The 22,208-nt window shown below is 43.9% G+C and overlaps 1 protein-coding gene across 1 annotated transcript in view; it reads right to left on the bottom strand.

The window, feature by feature from the left end:
• The window catches only part of ITPR2 (inositol 1,4,5-trisphosphate receptor type 2), a 184,393-nt gene that overhangs the window by 133,100 nt on the left and 29,085 nt on the right, over positions 1-22,208 (bottom strand). The window contains 5 exon segments of the mRNA XM_083366224.1: positions 205-303; positions 5,497-5,655; positions 8,175-8,261; positions 9,887-10,002; positions 19,572-19,642. Of these exon segments, the coding sequence (XP_083222350.1) occupies positions 205-303; positions 5,497-5,655; positions 8,175-8,261; positions 9,887-10,002; positions 19,572-19,642 (532 nt within the window).

The raw sequence follows: 22,208 nt of genomic DNA, 5'->3' as shown, positions 1-22,208 counted from the left end.
AGGATTGCTTGTGCCCTAGCAGAGAATGTGATGGGTTGCTAATAATGTGGACCAAGTTATTGCCAGGCAGTGCCTGATGCTGGTGACGAGAGAAAGTTGATCCTGATCAGCTCTTTTTGGAACAAGCTTCCACCTGGGATGACCACTTAACTGCAACCTACCAAAAGAAACCTGGTTAGATGGATAAACCCTCATTAAACCTACCTCCTTGCATCCTGGATTATCTAACAGTTCTATGTTGCTGGCGTGTAGCGGTTGTCCAGCATTAACTGGCATCAGGACAACTTTGTCTCCGACAACAATCTGAAGTTATAAAAAGAGCCACGAATTATCATTCTTTTTTTTTTTAAAAAAAATCACTTTATTTCTGTTGCTGTTATTTCTATCATCTGGATTCTATCTCATATCGTGGATTCTTACTGTGAATATACCTGATATCCCTTGCCCAGTAAAAAACCAGTAAGATGGACAGCGATTAATATTTATATTATTTACATGTATACATAGGTTGTATATAGCATGTTTAAATGTTTGTTATGTATGTGTACACTTTTGAGAGCAAGCCAAAAAATTTCATTTTTAATGTGTGCCAATGTGCCCACAGTAAAAAATGACAATAAGGGTTATCTATTCTATTCTATTCTATTCTATTCTATTCTATTCTATTCTATTCTATTCTATTCTATTCTATTCTATTCATCCAGCTGCCTGTGGAGCTGAGGACTGCCCCCGACCTCCGTTCATTTCGCCGGGACCTGAAGACCTGGCCATTCGAGCACTCTGGCCCAGGCTGAGGATTAATCTTATTTTAACTGGGGTTTTATTTATGCAGGGACAAATATAATTTTTTTAAAATTTGTTTTTAACTTTTGTATCTTGGTTTTTTTAAATCACCCTGTAAACTGCCCTGAGTCCTTCGGGAAAGGGCGGTATATAAATGTAATAAAATAAATAAAATAATAAATTACATTACATTACATTACATTACATTACATTTTTCTTTTGTATTCTATTCCATTCTATTCCATTCCATTTTTCTATTCTATTCTATTCTATTCTATTCTATTCTATTCTATTCTATTCTATTCTATTCTATTCCTAATCTTTATTCTATTCTATTCTATTCCATTCCATTCCATTCCATTCCATTACATTACATTTTTCTTTTGTATTCTATTCCATTCCATTATTCTATTCTATTCTATTCTATTCTATTCTATTCTATTCTATTCTATTCTATTCTATTCTATTCTATTCCATTCTATTCCATCTTCTCTTTTCCTCTCCTCTCCTCTGAATTCAATTCAATTCTATTCTATTCTATTCTATTCTATTCTATTCTATTATTCTATTTTTCTATTCTATTCTATTCTATTCTATTCTATTCCACCCCACCCCACCCCACTCTATTCTATTCTATTCTATTCTATTCCATTCTATTCCATTCCATTACATTACATTACATTTTTCTTTTGTATTCTATTCCATTCTATTATTCTATTCTATTCTATTCTATTCTATTCTATTCTATTCTATTCTATTCTATTCTATTCTATTCTATTCTATTCTATTCCATCTTCTCTTTTCCTCTCCTCTCCTCTGAATTCTATTCTATTCTATTCTATTCTATTCTATTCTATTCCACCCCACCCCACCCCACCCCACCCCACCCCATTCTATTCTATTCTATTCTATTCTATTCTATTCTATTCTATTCTATTCTATTCTATTCTATTCTATTCTATTCCTTGTGGTTTGGGATTACAATTAATTTTACCTTACAACCAACCTGCCTCTATATATTTTCACTGCCATGTTCCTCATCTCCGAACATATATTAACATCATTCCATAAATTGCTCTAGACTAGAGTGTTTCTCCCCTCTTCCCTCCCAGATGCACCATGCATCAAGAGAAGAGAATATTTGTAGCTCAGGGTTGAACTGTGGGGTCCTTGGTGCTCTCTGAGCTTGGTAGTTTTCTTGCAGACGTTTCCTGACCCAACTAGGTAACAACTTCAGTGGTAGAAGGGAGGAGGGGGAGGAGGAGAACTGTGGGTTCCTTGGTACTCTCTGAGCTTGCAGAAGTTTCATTACCTAACTAGATAAAATCATCAGTGCTTAGAAGGGAGTGGGGTTTGTGGAATGGAGGAGAATGAAAAAGGAGGGTGGAGAGGGAGGAGGAGGAGGAGGAGGAGGAGGAGGAGGACTGTGAAGATCTTGGTGCTCTCTGAGCTTGTTTGTTTTCTTGCAGATGTTTCATTACCAAACTAGGTAACATCGTCAGTTCTAGAAGGATCTGCTCTGTTTATATCCAAGTGGCTTGCCCTGTCAGTGTTCGCGAGAGTGTCCTTGGTGTTCCTTATTAGGTTATGGTTTGCTGCTTGATTGGTCTGGTATTAATCCTGGCGATCATCTCTACTAATCTGGACGTTGATTGCTGGTGAGGTGACGTTTTGGTATTTTATTTTTTCTTCTTAGCCATTTTTATTGTCTCTTTCCAATGGGGTGCAAATGTTGTTTATGTGCCTGTTGATGGCTGATGTGTCCAAGTGCCAGGCTTCCAGGAATTCTGCAGCATTTACGGACTTAAACTTGATCTAAAATAAGCAAGCTCAGAGATCACCAAGGACTCCATATACACCATACATTTTCTGGGCTTGTGCAATTCCACACGCATCTTGAAACAGAAGAAGCTAGAGATTCAAGAGGAATGACCAAGCAATCATGCACGGGCAGCTCATCACAAGGGCAAAGTTACAAGTGCACCAGCACCCACGACAGAGCACTGAAAACAGGTGATCCAACTCCTTGTAATTCATCATAAAAGGCAAAGGTTCCCCCGCACATGCATGCTAGTCGTTTCCGACTCTAGGGGCCGGTGCTCATCTCCGTTTCAAAGCCGAAGAGCCAGCGCTTGTCCGAGGACATCTCCGTGGTCATGTGGCTGGCATGACTAGACGCCAAAGGCGCACGGAACGCTGTTACCTTCCCACCCTAGTGGTCCCTATTTTTCTACTTGCATTTTTACGTGCTTTCGAACTGCTAGGTTGGCAGAAGCTGGGACGTGTAACAGGCGCTCACTCTGTTACGCGGCACTCGGGATTCGACCCGCCAAACTGCCGACCTTCTGATCGACAAGCTCAGCGTCTTAACCCACTGAGCCACCGCGTCCCTTGTAATTCATCATAGTGTGCTACAAAACGTCTGGGAAACAAGATTTCATGGCAGAATTTACCAATACATTCATACTTCAAATACAGTACATAGTGGTTTGTGGCAAGTAAGTAGCAAAAAGCCAAAACGAATGCTAGGGATTCCGTGAATTTTTCTCTATTTCTGTCACAAATTGGAAAGTGGAGACAATCACAGACCGAAATCACGAAGCTGAGAACTCGTGCGAGTGTCTTACTGTGCCACTCCTTGAAAATATCAGAACATCCACAATAAGATCATAACCTTTTTACACACAGTTGTACTTGACGCAGGGTGCATTGCATGCCATGCTGCTGAAAAAGAAAACAACTTACAGCTACGTCAGGGCAGAGAGGGTATTAGCAAAAGAAACCTGCAGGATTGAACCGGTAATTACAAATTGGCTGAAAGGAGCAATCATGAAGACAATATTAAGATGTGCTTGAGATCACAGAGGAGAAACTCGGTCTCTGAAGTCAGCTTTGGGACAGCTCCAGCTAGAGTGACACAGGTTGTTTCTTGCCATTCTGGTGTTACTCTACTATGGCTTCGGAGAAGCTATCTCAGTCTGTCTTAAAAGGATTGGATTTGGATCCCAGGTGGAAGGGTTTTGTCAACATAAGGTCTTGACCCTTGAACACACGAAAGGGAATCAGAGAACATAAGCAAGCCAGGATGCAAATATTGCAACCCTGGGATCTGAGTTTCTGTGTTTGGGGAACATGGCCAGGAATTCAAAGGAAGTCTGAAAGTGGGAGATGACTTAGTCCAGAGATCTCCAACCTTTCCGGGCTCAAGGACCGTAGGGAAGGAGACCAGCTTCAAAAGTGGTGTGTGTGCGCGCACGCACACACACTGGGCCACGCACACTGGTGCAGCACTAGCAGCCCCGTTCACGCACATGGCATGCGCTGGCACCGTGCGCATGTGTGAACGGCTGCGCACCCATGGTGGGCAGCAGCCCATTCACGCATGCGCAAACGGGCAGAGCAAACCACCTGGGCTAGTGGCACATGCGCAAATGGGCCGCGGACACCCGCCCCGTGGTAGCATTCCTGTTTGTGCCCACTGGCATGCACAAACAGGGCTGCGGGCGCTAGTGCAAGTGGAGGGAAAATGCGTGCCCACAGTTGCGTGCAGAGCTGTTTCCACGTCCCACTGGCCAAGAGCCCATGGTCCGGTGCCAGGCCACGGACCATAGGTTGGAAGCCCCTGACTTAGTCCACCAAACAAGCTCCGAGTATTTGCTTCAAGTGCTCCAGCAGATGAGATACTTAACTTTCCTTCATTTCTTCAGCTTGAGGAGAAGACAAGGCCCTTCTTGATCACTAAAGACCATTACAATCTCCTGAGCACCACTGTGGGCTTCCCTTATCAGAATCAACTCTGATTCACCAAGCGCTTCATTTAAAACTCTATCTGGGTTTGCTGACACAGAACACCCAGAACTTATGAGTAAGGCTGTGACCTCACTCAAACTTGACATTGCCTTACCCGAGTGGGATCGTGGAACTGCAGAACTATCAAACGTTGCCCCTTTCAACGCAGATCCTATCTGACAACTGACTGCCTTTGTTAAAATAACATGTCAAGATGCAAGGAGACAGCGGTTCGGACGTCACCAAGGAAGGACAAGAAGCTTTGACATTTTGTTTCCCCGACTGATTTTTGACTGCAGAGGGGACAATTATTCTAACAGCTGTTTAACCCTTCGATCGTCCCAATAGGTGCTTTTTAAAAAGGCAACGGGACTTCGGTTTTCCTTGAAGACGGCTTGCTTCTGTAGAAGCTTCTTGGATGAGAAGCGAAATGTCTTCAAGGGAAAAAACAAAGAAAGTCCAGTTGCCTCTTGAAAAAGTACCTTTGGGACAACCAGGACCTGGACGACTGAAAATCTCCACAGAAACTTAACCATTCAGTTATGTCCGATTCTTGGTGATTTTATACCTGGGGGTCTTCAAACATCGTCCTTTTATGACTTGTGGACTTCAACTCCCAGGATTCCTCAGCCAGGCACGCCTGGCTGAGGAATCCTGGGAGTTGAAGTCCACAAGTCATAAAAGGGCCAAGTTTGAAGACCCCCTGCTTTACCAGGCAAGAAAACTCTGTGCTTTTTTTTTCCTGCTGTTGCGTGGTGATCTTTGTGCCGGTTTTGATGTTCTCAAGCCAGCCTGTTCTTTGCTTGCCCTTTGTCTTGTCCCACTAACCATTCCTAGCCTCATGGACTTCTCCGATGAATTTGCACGCACGACGTGGCCAAAGCAAATCCAAATTCTAGCATCTTTGTTATTTCGCTCACTTACATTGTCCCCTTCGCTGCGCAGTTTCCAAAAGGGCTGGATGTAGAACCAGGAGCCTTCGTTCCCAGCCGTATCCAAAGAGACCCGCATGGCGTTCTTTTCCAACAAGGCTGGCAACCTCTTATTGACGGTAAGGTACTTGTTGCTCTTGATATGAAGGAGCTGTCAGTGAGGAAAATAAATGAGATCCGTGCATTCAGACGCCGCCATTTGGCTAAGATTCAGCCCAAGGCGTGCCCTATGCTAATTAGAACATGAGGAAATTTCTTTTGACTGTCTACCTTCCGTGGGAATGGAATCCAGAACTTGGCTAACCGCAATACAAGCTGGCTTAATTTAGGAGCCGTGGTGGCGCAGTGGTTAGAATGCAGCATTGCGGGCAAACTCTGCCCACTGCCAGGAGTTTGATCCTGACAAGGGACCTTCAAGGTCCCTTCCAATTCTGTTATTCTGCCATTCTTTTTTCCTTCCTTCCTTCCTTCCTTCCTTCCTTCCTTCCTTCCTTCCTTCCTCTTTTACTTCCTTCTTCCCCCTCACTTTCCCTTTCTCTCCCTCCTTCTCTCCCTCCCTCCCTTCCTCTTTTCCTTCTTTTCCTTCCTTCCTTCCTTCCTTCCTTCCTCTCTTTTACTTCCTTCCTCCCCCTCACTTTCCCTTTCTCTCCCTCCTTATCTCCCTCCCTCCCTTCCTCTTTTCCTTCCTTCCTTCCTTCCTTCCTTCCTTTCCTTTCCTCCTTTCCTTTCCTTCCTTCCTTCCTTCCTTCCTTCCTTCCTCTCTTTTACTTCCTTCCTCCCCCTCACTTTCCCTTTCTCTCCTTCCTTATCTCCCTCCCTCCCTTCCTTTTTTCCTTCTTTTCCTTCCTTCCTTCCTTCCTTCCTTCCTTCTTTCCTCTCTCGTTTCCTTCCTTTCCTTTCCTTTCCTTTCCTCCTTTCCTTTCCTTTCCTTTCCTTTCCTTTCCTTTCCTTTCCTTTCCTTCCTTCCTTCCTTCCTCCCTCCCTCCCTCCCTCCCTTCCTTCCTTCCTTCCATGGTGGTGCAGTGGTTAGGATGCAGCATTGCAGGCAAACTCTGCCCACTGCCAACAGTTCGATCCTGACGGGGCCCATGGTTGAGTCAGCCTTCCATCCTTCCGAGGTTGGTATAATGAGGACCCAGATTGTTGGGGGCCATATGCTGACATTTGTAAACTGCTTAGAGAGGGCTGTAAAAGCACTACGAAGCAGTATATAAATCTGAGGGCTACTTCTGCTATTGCTATTAGTTTACAGTTCTCAGATTGCAAACGATATCAACTCTCCCCAACAGACAAATGGCTCAAATTTTGAACCGGCAAAATGTTGCCAGCCTGTCACTCGCATTATCTGGCTGATGGCACCAAGACACACATGATATCCTATCACTGTCATTGTGGCTTTTTCAGGCAGCTCTGAGTAAACTACACATTAGCTGCAAAACGGTCTCAATGGAAGATGACTCAGCCACCCTTAGATCAAGTCATTCAGTCCTCACAAAGCTTCAAGGCGGCAAAATGACTTCCTATTTCAATTTCCTCATTTAATTTTCCTTGTCTATAAACCACCTAAGGACTGGAATTTTTGACTGGGTTTTTTATTTTCCCCTTTTTTTGCCAAAGATTCCTTTTATCCCTGGTTTTAATGATGACTGTTTATTTTTTTTCTTAAGGAAATTCTTGTGCCTTGAACAGTTCTAAATTTAAAATGTGACGTTTGACCCAGAGAGATCAAAGTTTAAACCACCATTGAATCGTAGTGCTGACTACGGGTTACTCTAGGTCAGTGAACTCGGGAAGGGCTGTGAGATAAATAGGGGACATAACTGCGTGCAGTAGTACCTTGAGCTTCTGGAGAAAATGCGGGATATATTTGCAATGAATATGGTACTTCAATAGCATTATGCATAAATATGCACGGTGTTCTGTTAATCACATTAAAGGACGCACCTCTGAGATACTTATAGCTGGTCATGCAAGGATAACGAAAGTATCGGGAGTCCACGACTTATGACCACAATTGAGCCCAAAATTTATGTCGCTAAGCAAGACGCTTAAGTGCTTTTTGCCCCATTTTATGACCTTCCTTGCCACCACTGTTAAGTGAAACACTGCAGTCGTTAAGTTAGTAACACTGACTGCTTGTCAGAAGGTCACAAAAAGGGATCACGTGACCCCGGGCGTTGCGACCATCATAAATACGAGTCAGTGGCCAAAGCGTCTGAATTTTGATCACGTGACCCACGAGGAGGCTGCAACGGTCACAAGGATGAAAAAGGGTCGTAAGTCACTTTTTCCAGTGCCGTCGCTAAACGAACTGTTGTAAAGCAAGGACCAGCCATAGCCTCTGCTGAATGACTTATCCTTTTGTTAGGAACGGCATTCAGAGCCTGTTTTATTCCTTGGCTTCTAAGCAAATCATGGCACCTCTTCAGGTTTTTATCAAAATGAGAGAAATATCTGGTCTGGGACTGTCCAGGGTGGACTTGAACCAGAACCGATCAGTGTCATATAAAGTATAAAATTCATTTAAGTCTCTAGCCCAGGGGTCTTCAAACTTGGCCCTTTTAGGACTTGAAGTCCACAAGTCCTAAAAGGGCCAAGTTTGAAGACCCCTGGCTCTAGCCCATTTTGGCCACGAACTCCCTAATCTCTTTGTGGCTTTCAAAAACTCACCTGGATCACATTGCTGTATTTTACAATTTCCCCCAGCAACTTCCGGTTCTCACATTCGTTCTGCTTCTGTTCCAGTTCAGCTGCATGCTGCAAGTTAATAGGTCCAGTTGAGTTATTAACAGAATAATAGAGTTGGAAGGAAGGAAGGAAGGAAGGAAGGAAGGAAGGAAGGAAGGAAGGAAGGAAGGAAGGAAGGAAGGAAGGAAAGAAGGCGGAATAACAGAATAACAGAGTTGGAAGGGATCTTAGAGGTCTTCTAGTCCAACCCCCTACTCAAGCAGGAGACCCTATACCATTCGGACAAATGGCTGTCCAATCTCTTCTTGAAAGCCTCCAGTGATGGAGCACCCACAACTTCTGGAAGCAAGCTGTTCCACTGGTTAATTGTTCTCACTCTCAGGAAATTTTTCCTTAATTCTAGATTGGTTCTCTCCTTGATTAATTCTGAAGCCCCAAATGGCCCTCAAGAGTAGCCTCTAGATCAGCGGTTCTCAAAATTTGTGGTCTGGGGACCCCTGATGATTCCCCATACCCTTTCAAGGGCTCCAGAAAGTCAAATAAACAAACATTTTAACATTCCTCAGTTTTAACTTCTAACAGCTGGCCTGGCCTGATGGGATGGGGTTGGGTTGTATTAATCTGTTTTAATCTATTTTTAATGTGTTTTAACTTATTCATGGGCATTTGTTTAATCGTTTTTAATTTTTGTATCTTGTTTTTTTAATATGTATTGCCCTGTTCACCGCCCTGAGTCCTCCGGGAGAAGGGCGGTATACAAATAAAATTAATAATAATAATAATAATAATAATAATAATAATAATAATAATAATAATACACGTAGATTGATTCTGAGCAAAGCTTTTGGAGTCCTCAGTCACCTTTAAGAAGGCCAACGGGTTCTGAGACCAAAATGTTAAATACTCCTCTAGATCAGGGGGTCCCCAACCCCCAATCTGTGGGCTGTGGCACATTGGGATCCGGGCCACGCAAGTGATGGCTGAGCACACAAAGCTCCATTTGTGCATGTAAAACCATCCTCTCCCCTCCACCTGCCAGTCCATGGAGCCAGAGAAGTTGGCGAAACTGCTCTTTAAATATAATTTATATTTAACAATTAAATATAATTGACTATTAAATATAATAGTCAGTAAGGTGTATGGAGGTTGAAGTCCCAATATCCAGAATGTATTCTCCTTTCTATGCCAGAGTTCCCCAACTTTTCGGGGCTGGCAGCCTGGAGCGGGGGAGGGGGGGGAAGAAGGGATGGTTTTGTGGGAGGGGTAAACGCATGTGCGTGCCTGAACACCCGCTGCTCACACGCCTTGAGCGCTCGGGCGAGTGGGGCCACGAACGCCTGTGACGCTTGCAACGACCCTCACGCAAGTGGGGCGGTGCACGTGTTCACACACACGTGCCCCGGCCAGCCACTCATGAGGCCCGCTAGTTGGGGGCCACGGTCCCACAGGTTGGGGACCTCCGATCCGTGCCAATGTTCCTCAACCTTAGCTAAGATGTATGGATTTCAACTTCCAGAATTCTCAAAAGTTGCCGAGGTTGAGGGACCCCCGTTCTACACCGGAAATGGGACTCCGTTCCTGTCGACTTGGGGGATATGTGAACTCGGCCGACGGTGGTTTCTGAACTAACCACCTTTCGACGAAACAAGGCTTTGTGGCTACAGAAAGACAGCCAGGAGCTCGGCGCCTCTTACTTGTAGCTTTTTCAGCAAGGCGGCTTCAGTGTGGTTGCCTTGTTTCGCTTGTTTCGCTTTCCAGTACTGCTTCTGTGCCGAATAGCGGTTCATGGGACACACTTTGAAAAGGCAATCTGAAGGAAAAAAAAGCACAAAACCAAGATTTAAAAGAAGGATCTTCTCTCCTCTTTCTACTTTTGCAAATGCTGGCTGGTGGGAGAGCTTGCCGACATAATTGATAGACCAGAGGCACGCAACTGACCCAGCTGGAACTTGCAAAGCCTTTTTTATATCAAATTTTATTAATTTTATCAAAATATAAGACGCAAAGCAAAATAAAAAGGAATCGAAAATTGGGGGAAGGAAAAAGGGGGAGAAAGGCGTTGACTTCCAAATCTCTTTGGCACAGTAGGAGATAATAACATTACAGCTCAACTTTTTATTTTATACAATAGTATATATTAGCCATTTCTATAACAGCCAACCTGTCTTATCAATGAAAAGAAAACCAGAATTTCATATATATTTTTTTCCTATCACAAGCACACATTCCAGAAGCAATTTCCAAACGAAAACAAAATTAAATATATTCTCTTCTTTGGATTTAACAGATTTAACCATCTCTGCTTTTTCTTGCTGTGGGAAATAATATATATTTCTGTTTGCTCATTAATATTTATCAGCTGTCATGATTTATATTAGTAAGGCTCAGTATATTCTTTCAAATTTTTTAACCCTAGAGGAGAAAAAAAAACATTTTCCTAAATTTTAAAACATTAAACGTTTCTTTAAAAACGTTTCTAAAATCAGTAAGTTCCAACACAACTTTTTTAAAAACTTTACTCTTTTTGAACTTCCTCTTAACATGCATACATTAAAATTTACTTTTAATAATATTTTACAAACTTTAAAGATTATTCAAGCATTATATATGAAAGGAGGGGAAAAAACCCTTCATTTTCAAACCTAGTTTGCAGACACACACACCCATATTTTTTTTTTACAATATCCCCTACACAATAGGACCAGTGACAGTTGGAAAACAGAGGCAACTGCAGGCAAAGATTCAGGAGCCATTCAATTTGGTGGCCGCCCTACAGGAATTATAAATTTATCTTGTATCCCAAAAGACAAGTGGACTTCCTTGGGTTTTTTTTTCTTTGAAAACCTTTTTCTTCTCATCCAAGAAGCTTCTTCAGTTCAGCGTCTTGCATGAAAAAGTGAAACATTTCCAAAGAGGGGGGGGAAGGAAAAAAATCAAGAAAATCCAGTTGCCTTTTTGGAAAAAGCACTTTTGGCCATGATCTGGATGACTGAGACTGTCCATAGACAATGGATGCTGTGAGTGAGAAGGAATGAAGGAGCTGGCAAGATGGGAGAGAGTCTTGAAATAGAGAGAAGTGTGAGAGAGAAAGTCAACACAACTCTACCTTGATGTTGCTTAACAGATATCAGGATTCTGTTATTCTACTTTACTGTAATAAAATTCTACGTGGGACAAACGGCACGTCATTAAAAAGCAGGATCCATGAACACCGGCTGGCGCTCAAATGCCATGATCCCAAATCCATAATCTCTACCCATGCCGACATCAAACAGCACCAGTTCGATTGGAGCAACACAAAAATCATCGGCCACGCAGTTACCACCCGCCACGCTCGTGAGTTCAAGGAAGCCTGGTGCTCCAGAAGCAATTCCATCCACAGGCACATCAACCTACAACCAGCCTATGAAGCCCTCGGAATCCGTATCAACCGCACAACCAACCAGAGATGGCACTGACCCCCAACCAGCCTACACAAGCCCCCCTCCCACCAGCAGTTCACCTCCCAATGACCCTGACCCAATGTAACCTCCCCATCACAAGACCTATCAAAGACTCTCATGATGATTCACACGTGACCCATCACTCGACACACCCACACCTGAAGCCCTCGTAAGCAGAAGAACACCGACACTGACGGCCCCTAAACTCCGCTGAAGATGTTACCTAGCCTGGCAACGAAACGTTCGGAAACCAACCCACAAGCTCAGAGGACAAACCTCCACCCTCATAATAAAAAGCATTTGAACCATAAACGTTATTTGCCTTGGCCTATTCTGGTGAGCTGACATCAATCTTCATAGCTTGCTCGTTCCTTCCTTTTCTCAAGGTCAGTTTTTCTTTTTTTTTCTTTTTTGCAACTCTTTAATCCTTTGTTTCGGGGTAGAGTCAAAGCATCTGAATGGAGCTGAGCATTTACTGGCTGGATGCCCTTCCTGACGCCTACACGGAGTTCACAGTACATGTTATTTCTTAGCTCCCTGATAGAGAAACATCTGCCGCTACCTAGGATTGAACTTTCAACTTTCCGAGTGGGAAGCGAGCATGTTCACCTCTAGGACACCACACCACTCTCCCAAGGTCAGATATAAATTCCTTCAATGCCACCACCGCACATGGGTGCTGCTTGGCCAGTAGAGGGTACTCCTCAATCCGTTTAGTGACCGCACAAAGTTACAACAGCACTGAAAAACATTACCTATGACTGATCTTCTCACGACCGTCATAGCATCCCCACGGTCACGGGGATGAATTTATGATGGCTGTAATGTCCCTGGAAGTCGCACGATCAACATTGGTGACCTTGCCAGCCAGCATTCCGACAAGCAACGTAAATAGAGAGAGTGGACTAATTTCATGACTCTCGGATCTGTTTAACAACGGCCTGATTCACTTGCAAGGAAGGTTATAAAATTGGATGCAACTCACTTAACCTGGTGAGGTTAAATTCTGGCCTCAAATGCGGTCGTAAGTCAAGGACTATCTGTGCATAGCACAATCCTGGCTACCCTCTTCCCTTTCCTCACCTCCTTCTGCAGACATAACGTCCCCCTCCCAACCAGCTGAAACTTTGGGGGGTCTGGTAGCCGTTGTGACTCTAGGCACGTAGTTTTCACACACAAGCCTACATGCACGGAAATGCACAAAAACAGCTCCCAACCTGATCAGATTCCAGATGCCTGACAACAGCTTCACAAATTCGAGAAGGGGAAAAGGCTGGTCTGACATCAATGCATTTATTAGGGAACAATTACTAGGAAGTTGGGCAGCCTGGGGGGGGAGGAGGATTCCATTGCATATTTGTGTTTTTTTTCCCCAGTTTCCATGTCTTTCAAAACGGCTTCCCTAGTGAAAAACCTCGAAAAATACATGCAAATGACTTCCTTTTTCTCCTCTGCTGTTCTCTTTGCACAATAAAGCACAGAAGGGGCATTGAAGAGAAAGTTTTTGTGAACTGCTAACACCACGTCCGTCCCAAGCTCGTTCTTCCTTTCCTCTCTTTCGCTTTTGTTTTTTGTGTTTTTGCTTTTTTGCACAAAGGTCAGCTTAGGTAGCTGGTTGCAAAAACAAGCAACTATTGCGACACGGACCGGACGTTTGTCTTTCCTACATGAAAATGAAGCTCCCCCCCTGCCCCCCAAAGAATTCACTGCTTCGGATGGCTCAAAGAATATTGCAATCCAGGTGCAATAAATGTGATACAGGTAGTCTTAGGACAGTTCGTTTAGCAATCATTCAAAGTTACACTGAAAAAAACTGACTTATGACCATTTTTCACACTTACAAACAGTTGCAGGATCCCCGCAGTCGTGGAAGAGAGAAAACTTTGGGGTGCCCCTCAGGTGAAGAGAGCTGTGTGCGCACATCGGCCTGCCTCTCGCACAGCCCAGTTCCAAAAAGGCCACAGCCCGATAATTGGGGACTCCTCTTTTATGCGTATGTTTGACAGTTTGTTTCACACACTTTTTTTGTCTTTGTGGTTCTTGTTAGGTCCTCTTTCCCCCCCCCTTTGTTGGGTTTTTGTATTTTCACTTTGCAAATAAATAAAACATTTACAGGCACTTACTTACGATAGAACTGAGCCCCAAATTTCTGCTGATACGAGATGGTTATCAATTGAAAAAAGATTGATAAAGAGAGCATATATTTGATTTTACATGTGATGACAGAGGCAAGAATCATGTTCGCCATAATATTGGAAAAATGAAGAATTGCCACCAGAGGAAGAAATAATTTTAAAAAAAAATACTAGAATGTGCAGAAATGGACAGACTTACTTTGAGGCTGAGAGAAAAAGAAGAAACAGAATACGATCAGACTTGCGACTTATTTTATCAATGGTTGGAGAAAAGAATAAAGGATTAGGAATTAAATTTGTATGAGTGAATGATAAACTCAGACAACACGTTGTTGAATAAGTACTATTGAATTGTATTTTATATATATATATATATATATATATATATATATATATATATATATATATATATATATACCGTATATAGGGACGGGGTGGCTCAGTGGGTTAGGATGCTGAACGTGTCGATCAGAAGGTCGGCAGTTTGGCGGGTCAAATCCCGAGTGCCGCGTAACAGAGTGAGCGTCTGTTACACGTCCCAGCTTCTGCCAACCTAGCAGTTCGAAAGCACATAAAAATGCAAGTAGAAAAATAGGGACCACTACGGTGGGAAGGTAACAGTGTTCCGTGCGCCTTTGGCGTCTAGTCATGCCGGCCACATGACCACGGAGACGTCCTCGGACAAACGCTGGCTCTTCGGCTTTGAAACGGAGATGAGCACCGGCCCCTAGAGTCGGAAACGACTAGCACACATGTGCGGGGGAACCTTTACCTTTACCTTTATACTGTATATACTTGAGTATAAGCCGACTCGAGTATAAGCCGAGACCCCCAATTTCACCCCCAAAAACTGGAAAAAGTTATTGACTCGAGTATAAGCCGATCCGCCGTTCTGCAAGCCTCCGCTGCCGGCGGAGGCTGGATCCGCGCTCTGCAAGCCTCTGCCGCCAGCAGAGGCTCGATCCGCCATTTTGCAAGCCTGAATACACAGGAATACCCTGTGTGGCCGCGGCTCTCGGGGAAGCCCTGGCTGTCCGCTTCCTCGCTCCACGCTGCCATTCGGGGCCCGCGCGTTCCCCGGGCAAATCGCGGCGCCCAGCAGGCGAGGAAACACGCCCGCTCCAGTCGCCCCCCCTTCCCTCAGGAGACGCGAAGCAAGTGACCGCCCGGAGCTTACCGAGGACTTGCGCGCGGCCGAGGCTTTGGTGCTTCCGGGATCGCGCGCACCTCCCCAAACCTCCCCAAACTTCGGCAGGTCTCCGGACGGCGGTGGCTTGGGAGAGGTGCGCGCGATCCCGGAAGCACCAAAGCCTCGGCCGCGCGCAAGTCCTCGGTAAGTTTTTTTGTTGACTGGAGTATAAGCCGAAGTGGAATTTTTCAGCCCAAAAAGTGTGTGTGTGTACAAGGGACGCGGTGGCTCAGTGGGTTAGGACGCTGAGCTTGTCGATCAGAAGGTCGGCAGTTTCGCGGGTCGAATCCCGAGTGCCGCGTAGCAGAGTGAGCGCCTGTTACTCGTCCCAGCTTCTGCCCACCTAGCAGTTCGAAAGCACGTAAAAATGCAAGTAGAAAAATAGGGACCACTACGGTGGGAAGGTAACAGCGTTCTGTGCGCCTTTGGCATCTAGTCATTCCGGCCACATGACCACGGAGACGTCCTCGGACAAGCGCTGGCTCTTCGGCTTTGAAACGGAGATGAGCACCGGCCCCTCGTCATCCTCAGGCTGGTGACTTCAGCTTCGTTCTTCTGGGAGAAGTGTGTGATAGTGGCTATTTTTTCTTCTTTTTAAAAATTTCTTTTTTAAAAAAAGAAGAAAAAACAGCCACTACCACACACTTCTCCCAGAAGAACGAAGCTAAAGTCACCAGCCTGAGGATGACGGATGAGATTTTGTCAAAACGTTGCCCTGATCCCTCCAACTCTACGTGGGGGAAAAACCCGAATGACCAAAGATCTACATACAAGCACCCACGAAAACCTCAGAAAACAAATATATATATATATAAGGTCTTGGCGTATTTGGGTCTTTTCCCGTGTAGGATTGAGGGTGTCTTGGCGACGTTTCGACAAGGTCCCACTCGTCATCTTCAGGCTGGTGTCTTTGGTTTCGTGCTTGTGCGAGCGAAGCGTGATCGGAGCTGCCGTCTCTCTATAAATACTGGTGGGGATGTGTGGGGTGCTGGCTTTGCTGCTGTAAGTGGATTGGTTGGCTGTGATGTTACATCATGATTGGTTGATGAGGTTATTGTTAGGGGATTAGTTGGCTGATTTGTAACATCCTGTGTGGCTGAGGTGCTGGCTGGGTGCTCGTTAGTCCCATCACAGCCAACCAATCCACTTAGAGCAACAAAGCCAGCACCCCACACATCCCCACCAGTATTTATAGAGAGACGGCAGCTCCGATCACGCTTCGCTCGCACAAGCACGAAACCCAATTCACGAGCTTTTTGGCCACGGTTGTTAAATGAATCAGTGCAGGTACTGAGTTAGTAACCGGGCTGACTTTGACTTTGCTTGTCAGAAGGTCACAAAAGGGGATCACATGATCCCGGGACACTGCAACCATCATAAATATGAGTCAGTCGCCAAGTGCCTGAATTTTGATCAGGTGACCACGGGGAGGCTACAACGGTCGTTAAGTATGAAAAACGGTCGCAAGTCCCTTTTTCCAGTGCTTGGTTTTGTATTTTAACTTTGTAAATAAATAAGAAAAAAAATCAAATTTTTTTTAAAAAAGGTGGAATTAAGAAGCAGGTGAGTTTTAAGGACTGAGGAACACCTGGCTCAGATCAATTCCTCTCTGTCTCTCCTCCTTCTTTAGCAACGGTGACTAGAGGCAAAGGAACGCTAACTTGGTTTCTTTTCTTTTTTCTTTTTATTCTCTCTTCTCTCCAGTTTGCAAATCAGCAAGGCAAAAAAAATAATAATAATAAAATTGGTCTCAGAGCTCCTTTCTGTCATACACAAATTCCTTTATTCTATTACTCAGCTGAACCCTGGTGAAACGATTGATAGCGTCAAGTCAAAGTCACGTGAGCTGTAGCTGACACCTGTCTCATCCCCTCAATTTGTTCCGTGTAAATAAGGTGGTTATACAATGTGTTCATTGTTCACATTCGGTTACCTTTAGAATAAAATAGAGCGGGATGCACCAGGAAGGGTAGGTCTTCCTAAAAGGGCACAGGGAAAGAATTGGACTAGATTTTTTTTTTCTTAGAAGAAGAATGGGGGTAGGAAGAATAAAGCAATTAAAAAAAATCCATCAGAAAATGACCCTACTCACGGAAGAAGTCTTGTTGCATCAGAAAATAAAAACAATCATATCTTAATATATCTTGGGCAGGGGTAGGCAACCTTGGCTCTTTTATGACTTGTGGACTTCAACTCCCAGAATTCCTGAGTCAGCCACGCTGAGGGAAAAGGGAGAGGTTTCCAAGCTGAGCCGTGCTGGCTCAGGAATTCTGGGAGTTGAAGTCCACGAATCATAAAAGAGCCAAGGTTGCCTGCCCCTGGCCTAGGCCACTTTATGACTTGTGGACTTCAACTCCCAGAATTCCTTAGTCAGCCACGCTGAGGGAAAAGGGAGAGGTTTCCAAGCTGAGCCGTGCTGGCTCAGGAATTCTGGGAGTTGAAGTCCACGAGTCATAAAAGAGCCAAGGTTGCCTACCCCTGCCCTAGGCCTAGGCCACTTTATGACTCGTGGACTTCAACTCCCAGAATTCCTGAGTCAGCCATGCTGAGGGAAAAGGGAGAGGTTTCCAAGCTGAGCCGTGCTGGCTCAGGAATTCTGGGAGTTGAAGTCCACGAGTCATAAAAGAGCCAAGGCTGCCTACCCCTGATCTTGGGCATGGATTTTGGGGAAGGAAAAGAAGAAAACTGCAATGGAAAAGAACAGAGGTTTAAATAGCGAAACCACAAAATAAGAGCGACATGCAAAGCTCGCAGGGAATAGTGTGAACAACAACGTTATTTTGACAAAAGGAAACAATATGCTGCAAAATTAATTGTTGGAGTTAAAATTAAAGGATGGTAAGGTAAAAACGATAACAGGTAAACATGGAGATTCCCCGTCATCCAGGTCATGGTTGTCCCAAAGGTGCTTTTCCAAAAGGCAACTGGAGTTTTTTTTTTCCATGAAGAGGTTTTGCTTCTCATCCAAGAAGCTTCTTCAGTTCGTCCATCTTCCACTAGAACTGAAGAAGCTTCTTGGATGAGAAGCGAAACCTCTTCAAGGAAAAACAAAGAAAGTCCAGCTGCCTTTTGGGGGGGAAAACTCCTTTGGGACAACAGGTAAAATTTGCAACCGTTTAATGCTTAAGAAATTGTTAAAGGTAAAGGTAAAGGTTCCCCCGCACATGCGTGCTAGTCGTTTCCAACTCTAGGGGCCGGTGCTCATCTCTGTTTCAAAGCTGAAGAGCCAGCGCTTGTCCGAGGACGTCTCCGTGGTCATGTGGCCGGCATGACTAGACACCAAAGGCGCACGGAACACTGTTACCTTCCCACCGAAGTGGTCCCTATTTTTCTACTTGCATTTTTACGTGCTTTCGAACTGCTAGGTTGGCAGAAGCTGGGACGAGTAACAGGCGCTCACTCTGTTACGCGGCACTCGAGATTCGACCCGCCAAACTGCCGACCTTCTGATCGACAATTGTTAGGCAATTGTTAGGCACACCTAAATTGCCACCAGTCCATCTAGTTAAGTCAACCTTGTAAAACCTTTCCAAATACATAACTGTGTGGCTTTTAAGATTCAAAAAGAAAGAAAATATTTACTGATCAACAGCAGAGACACAGACAACAAGCTCGGAGAAACAAAAGGAATTAGGTAGCACTTTTTTCTGACGAGCAAATTTTATAGCTTTTTGTGAGCTCCTATTTTCCACCCCCACTCCCCTCTGCTTATATGGTTCTCCTCTTAGAAGCTTCTACAGAGACTCCCCGACGTACGACCCCAATTGAGGCGGAAATTTCCCCACTGTGGTCCTAAGTCGAGTCGGACCCAATTTTACGACCATTTTCATGACAGTCGTTAAATGAATCACTCTGGTCATTAAGTGAATCCGCACTCATAAGTGTGAAGCCATTCTTACAAGTGGTGCTTTTCTGCTGGAAACCAGGTTACAAATAGCAGTCACATAACCGCAGGACATTACAACCGGTGTTAAACGTTGCCAAATGACCAAATTGCAATCAGATGACAATGCAGGTTGCAGTCATAAGTGCAAGAACCAGTTGTAAGCTTGAGGAGCGAACTTTTTTTTGGCACTGTTGTAACTTCAAACAGTTGCTAAACGAATGGTTGCAATTGAGGACTATCTGTACAACAATTCAGAGCGAGCTTCCCCCTTAATGTTGCCCAAGCATGTCAGAGTAGAAATACTCAGACTTCCCAATTATCCTGGCAACTACTGGTGGGAATTTCTTGGCGGTATATTCCCAACACACTTGGAAGGACTCTATCTTTTGAGAATCTCGGTTCTAGTATAAATAATAATAAAAACAATTGTAACAATGGCAGTTGTTACAATTGGTTGTTATTTACAATGTCCTTTTAATGTTGTCAGTGCCGCTAGAAATTCTGTTTATATCAAGCACTACAAAGCAAACAACGAATACAGTCACCATGTGCTTTACTGCTCAACTGCTTAACTCTAACAGGAAGCAGGAAACTCTACTTAGGACAAAAGAGCAGAAAGTTTATACCATAGACCCAAACTTGTAAATACCACCGACTGCTGGCTGAATACTACTGTAGTTGTTGCATGGAAACACATTCCAACAATGAATTCCAACAAGGGCTTACCTCGGAATTTTTTGGGTGGATTGCAAAGATCGCCTGCTTCGGGCTGAACCACACATCTGTCATCCACCAGCCTAGAAGAAAAATCAAAATGAACAGGATTTATCGTGACTTTTGCATTTATTGATTGAAGCAAAGTGTCCAAAGCTACGACTTTGGCTCTTTTGATTTCACACAACCATAAAACAAATGCTACCCAAAATATAGGTCCTCACGTGAAAAACGTACCAATGTCCAGTTTTGGCACACAACCATGGACTCAATAATTTCCACCCTCTGCGGAATTCTTTTTCAGAATACATAAGGTGTGACCTTGTGAAAACAAAGGGCATGTTTTCAATTATTGGTCTCAGACAGTAAACCAATTCGCTGAACTGAACCACAGGTGATCCTCGACTTACAACAGTTTGTTTAGCGACCATTTGAAGTTACAACGGCACTGGAAAAAGTGATCTATGACTGTTTTTCATATTTAATGACCGTCACAGCATCCCCACGGTCACGTGATCAAAATTCAGGCACTTGGCAACAAAATTCAAGACACTTGCAAATACAAGTTGCAAATATGCAACTCATATTTATGACGGTCGCCGTGTCCCAGGGGTCACGTGATCCCCTTTTGCCACCTTCTGACAAGAAAAGTCAATGGGGAAGCCTGATTCACTTGGCAACTAACTTAAACAACTGCAGTGATTCACTTAACAACTGTGGCAAGAAAGGTCATAAAACAGGGCAAATCTCGCTTAGCCAATGTCTCACTTAACAATAAATATTTGGGGCTCAATTGTGTCCATAAGTCAAGGACTACATGTATGTAAATATAATAGCATGCTAGGCAATTCAGCCCTACCCAGCAGAGGTCAGAATAACAGAACAATAGAATAACAGAATTGGAAGGGACCTTGGAGGTCTTCTAGTCCAACCCCCTGCTCAAAGCCACCGTCATTACTTTTCTGAGCACTGGTTTTTAAACGGATCCAACTAAATGAACAGAGATACTGTGATCTGAAGTGAGGAAGGAATAAGAATCTGGGCCTACGGCTTTAATGGGAAAAGCATGCAAGCTGTGGGAAGTCACAGAGAGAGAGAGAGAGAGAGAGAGAAAGAAATATTTTGGGGAATATTAAAAGGCAGAATATTATATTTCCCCAAAGGATCTTAAAGGCAGAAACCAATCCCCACCCCAATTCTCTCTGCCCCAAATAGAAACCAGGTCTGCAGAAATGCAGATGTGATAAACCTGTCAGAAAGACTGGAGCCAGGAAGCTTGGAGCTGATGGGATTAGAAAGACAAAGATCTCTAGAATCAACAACCCCACACACCAAAAAATCCAACACAGGACATAGTCATCAGCCACAGCCCCAGGGAAGCAGGATGTGACCCTTGGGACATAAATAGGATTAATCCACCACTATCAGAATACCAGAGAGGCACACTTGGACTCAGGTCAAAGTTCATGCCACAGGAACAACTCCAAACAAAAGCTCAAGAAGGTATAAAACCCCACCATTCCCAGCTACATGTGGTCAGCTTTCCCACAGCCATCTTTCTGTCTGGCTCCCCTCTTCAATAAACTGCAGCCTTCTTTCTAAAGCAGTCTCCATTTTGTTTATTCCCAGCTTAGGACTGAACCCTGATAAAAAATTTTCTTTTCAACAGAGCCATCCCTCTTCCACTGGAATTTCATCCCTGGGCTTTTGAAATCCTCTCTAAACCACTCACTGGCAAACACAGCAACCTATTTGTCATTCAGGCACAATCCTCATGTAAATGACCTCACTGTTTCCTAACAAATTAGTAACCAGTACAAGCCTTGCAAAGGGTGCTTGCATGCAAAAAGAGGAAGAAGAAGAAGAAAAAAATTAAAAAAAAAAAACCAAGCTAGAAAGCTCGGAAAGCTTTGCATTTGGCTCTATTTCTTACAAGGTTTCCTTTCATTGTGCATGGAGAAATTCCACATTTCCTCCATGCTCCGTTCACCGTTGAAACTTCAGGGGGGTGACTGCCAGGTCCTCTGGATTTACTGCAGCTCACAGGAAGTGATAAGCAGAAAATTCATTCCCAGCAAAGAGGAGGGCTCGCATGAGCTTGGCTCAAGATGCAGCTGGATTTTTTTTATTCTCCTTGCCATCTGATTTTGGGAGGGGACAGGCAGAAGGGGGAAAAACAGAGCACTGAAGTGCCAAGAATCCAGCGTTGTTCTGCAAACAACAAGCTAAAGCAATTAACAGGGTTGCAAATCAGTCTGCCTTTACGACAGCTTCTTGAACCCACTACCAATGGCAATATTTTTACCCTGTTCTGTATTTTTCCTTTATTTTTACTCTTTTTTTTAACATGCCTCTAGTTGCAATTCTGGTCTGTGATCATAAGAAACATTCTATTCTATTCTATTCTATTCTATTCTATTCTATTCTATTCTATTCTAATTTTCCAATATCTATTCTATTCTAATTCTAATTCTAATTTTATTCTATTCTATTCTATTCTCCATTCCTCTATTCTATTCTATTCTATTCTATTCTATTCTATTCTATTCTATTCTATTCTATTCTATTCTATTCTCCATTCCTCTACTCTACTCTATTCTATTCTATTCTATTCTATTCTATTCTATTCTATTCTATTCTATTCTATTC

This window comes from Vipera ursinii (genome assembly GCF_947247035.1).
Source record: "Vipera ursinii genome assembly, chromosome: 6".
NCBI lineage: Eukaryota > Metazoa > Chordata > Lepidosauria > Squamata > Viperidae > Vipera > Vipera ursinii.
Note: the sequence above shows the minus strand (reverse complement) of the source record. Positions and strands in the feature narration are given on the sequence as shown.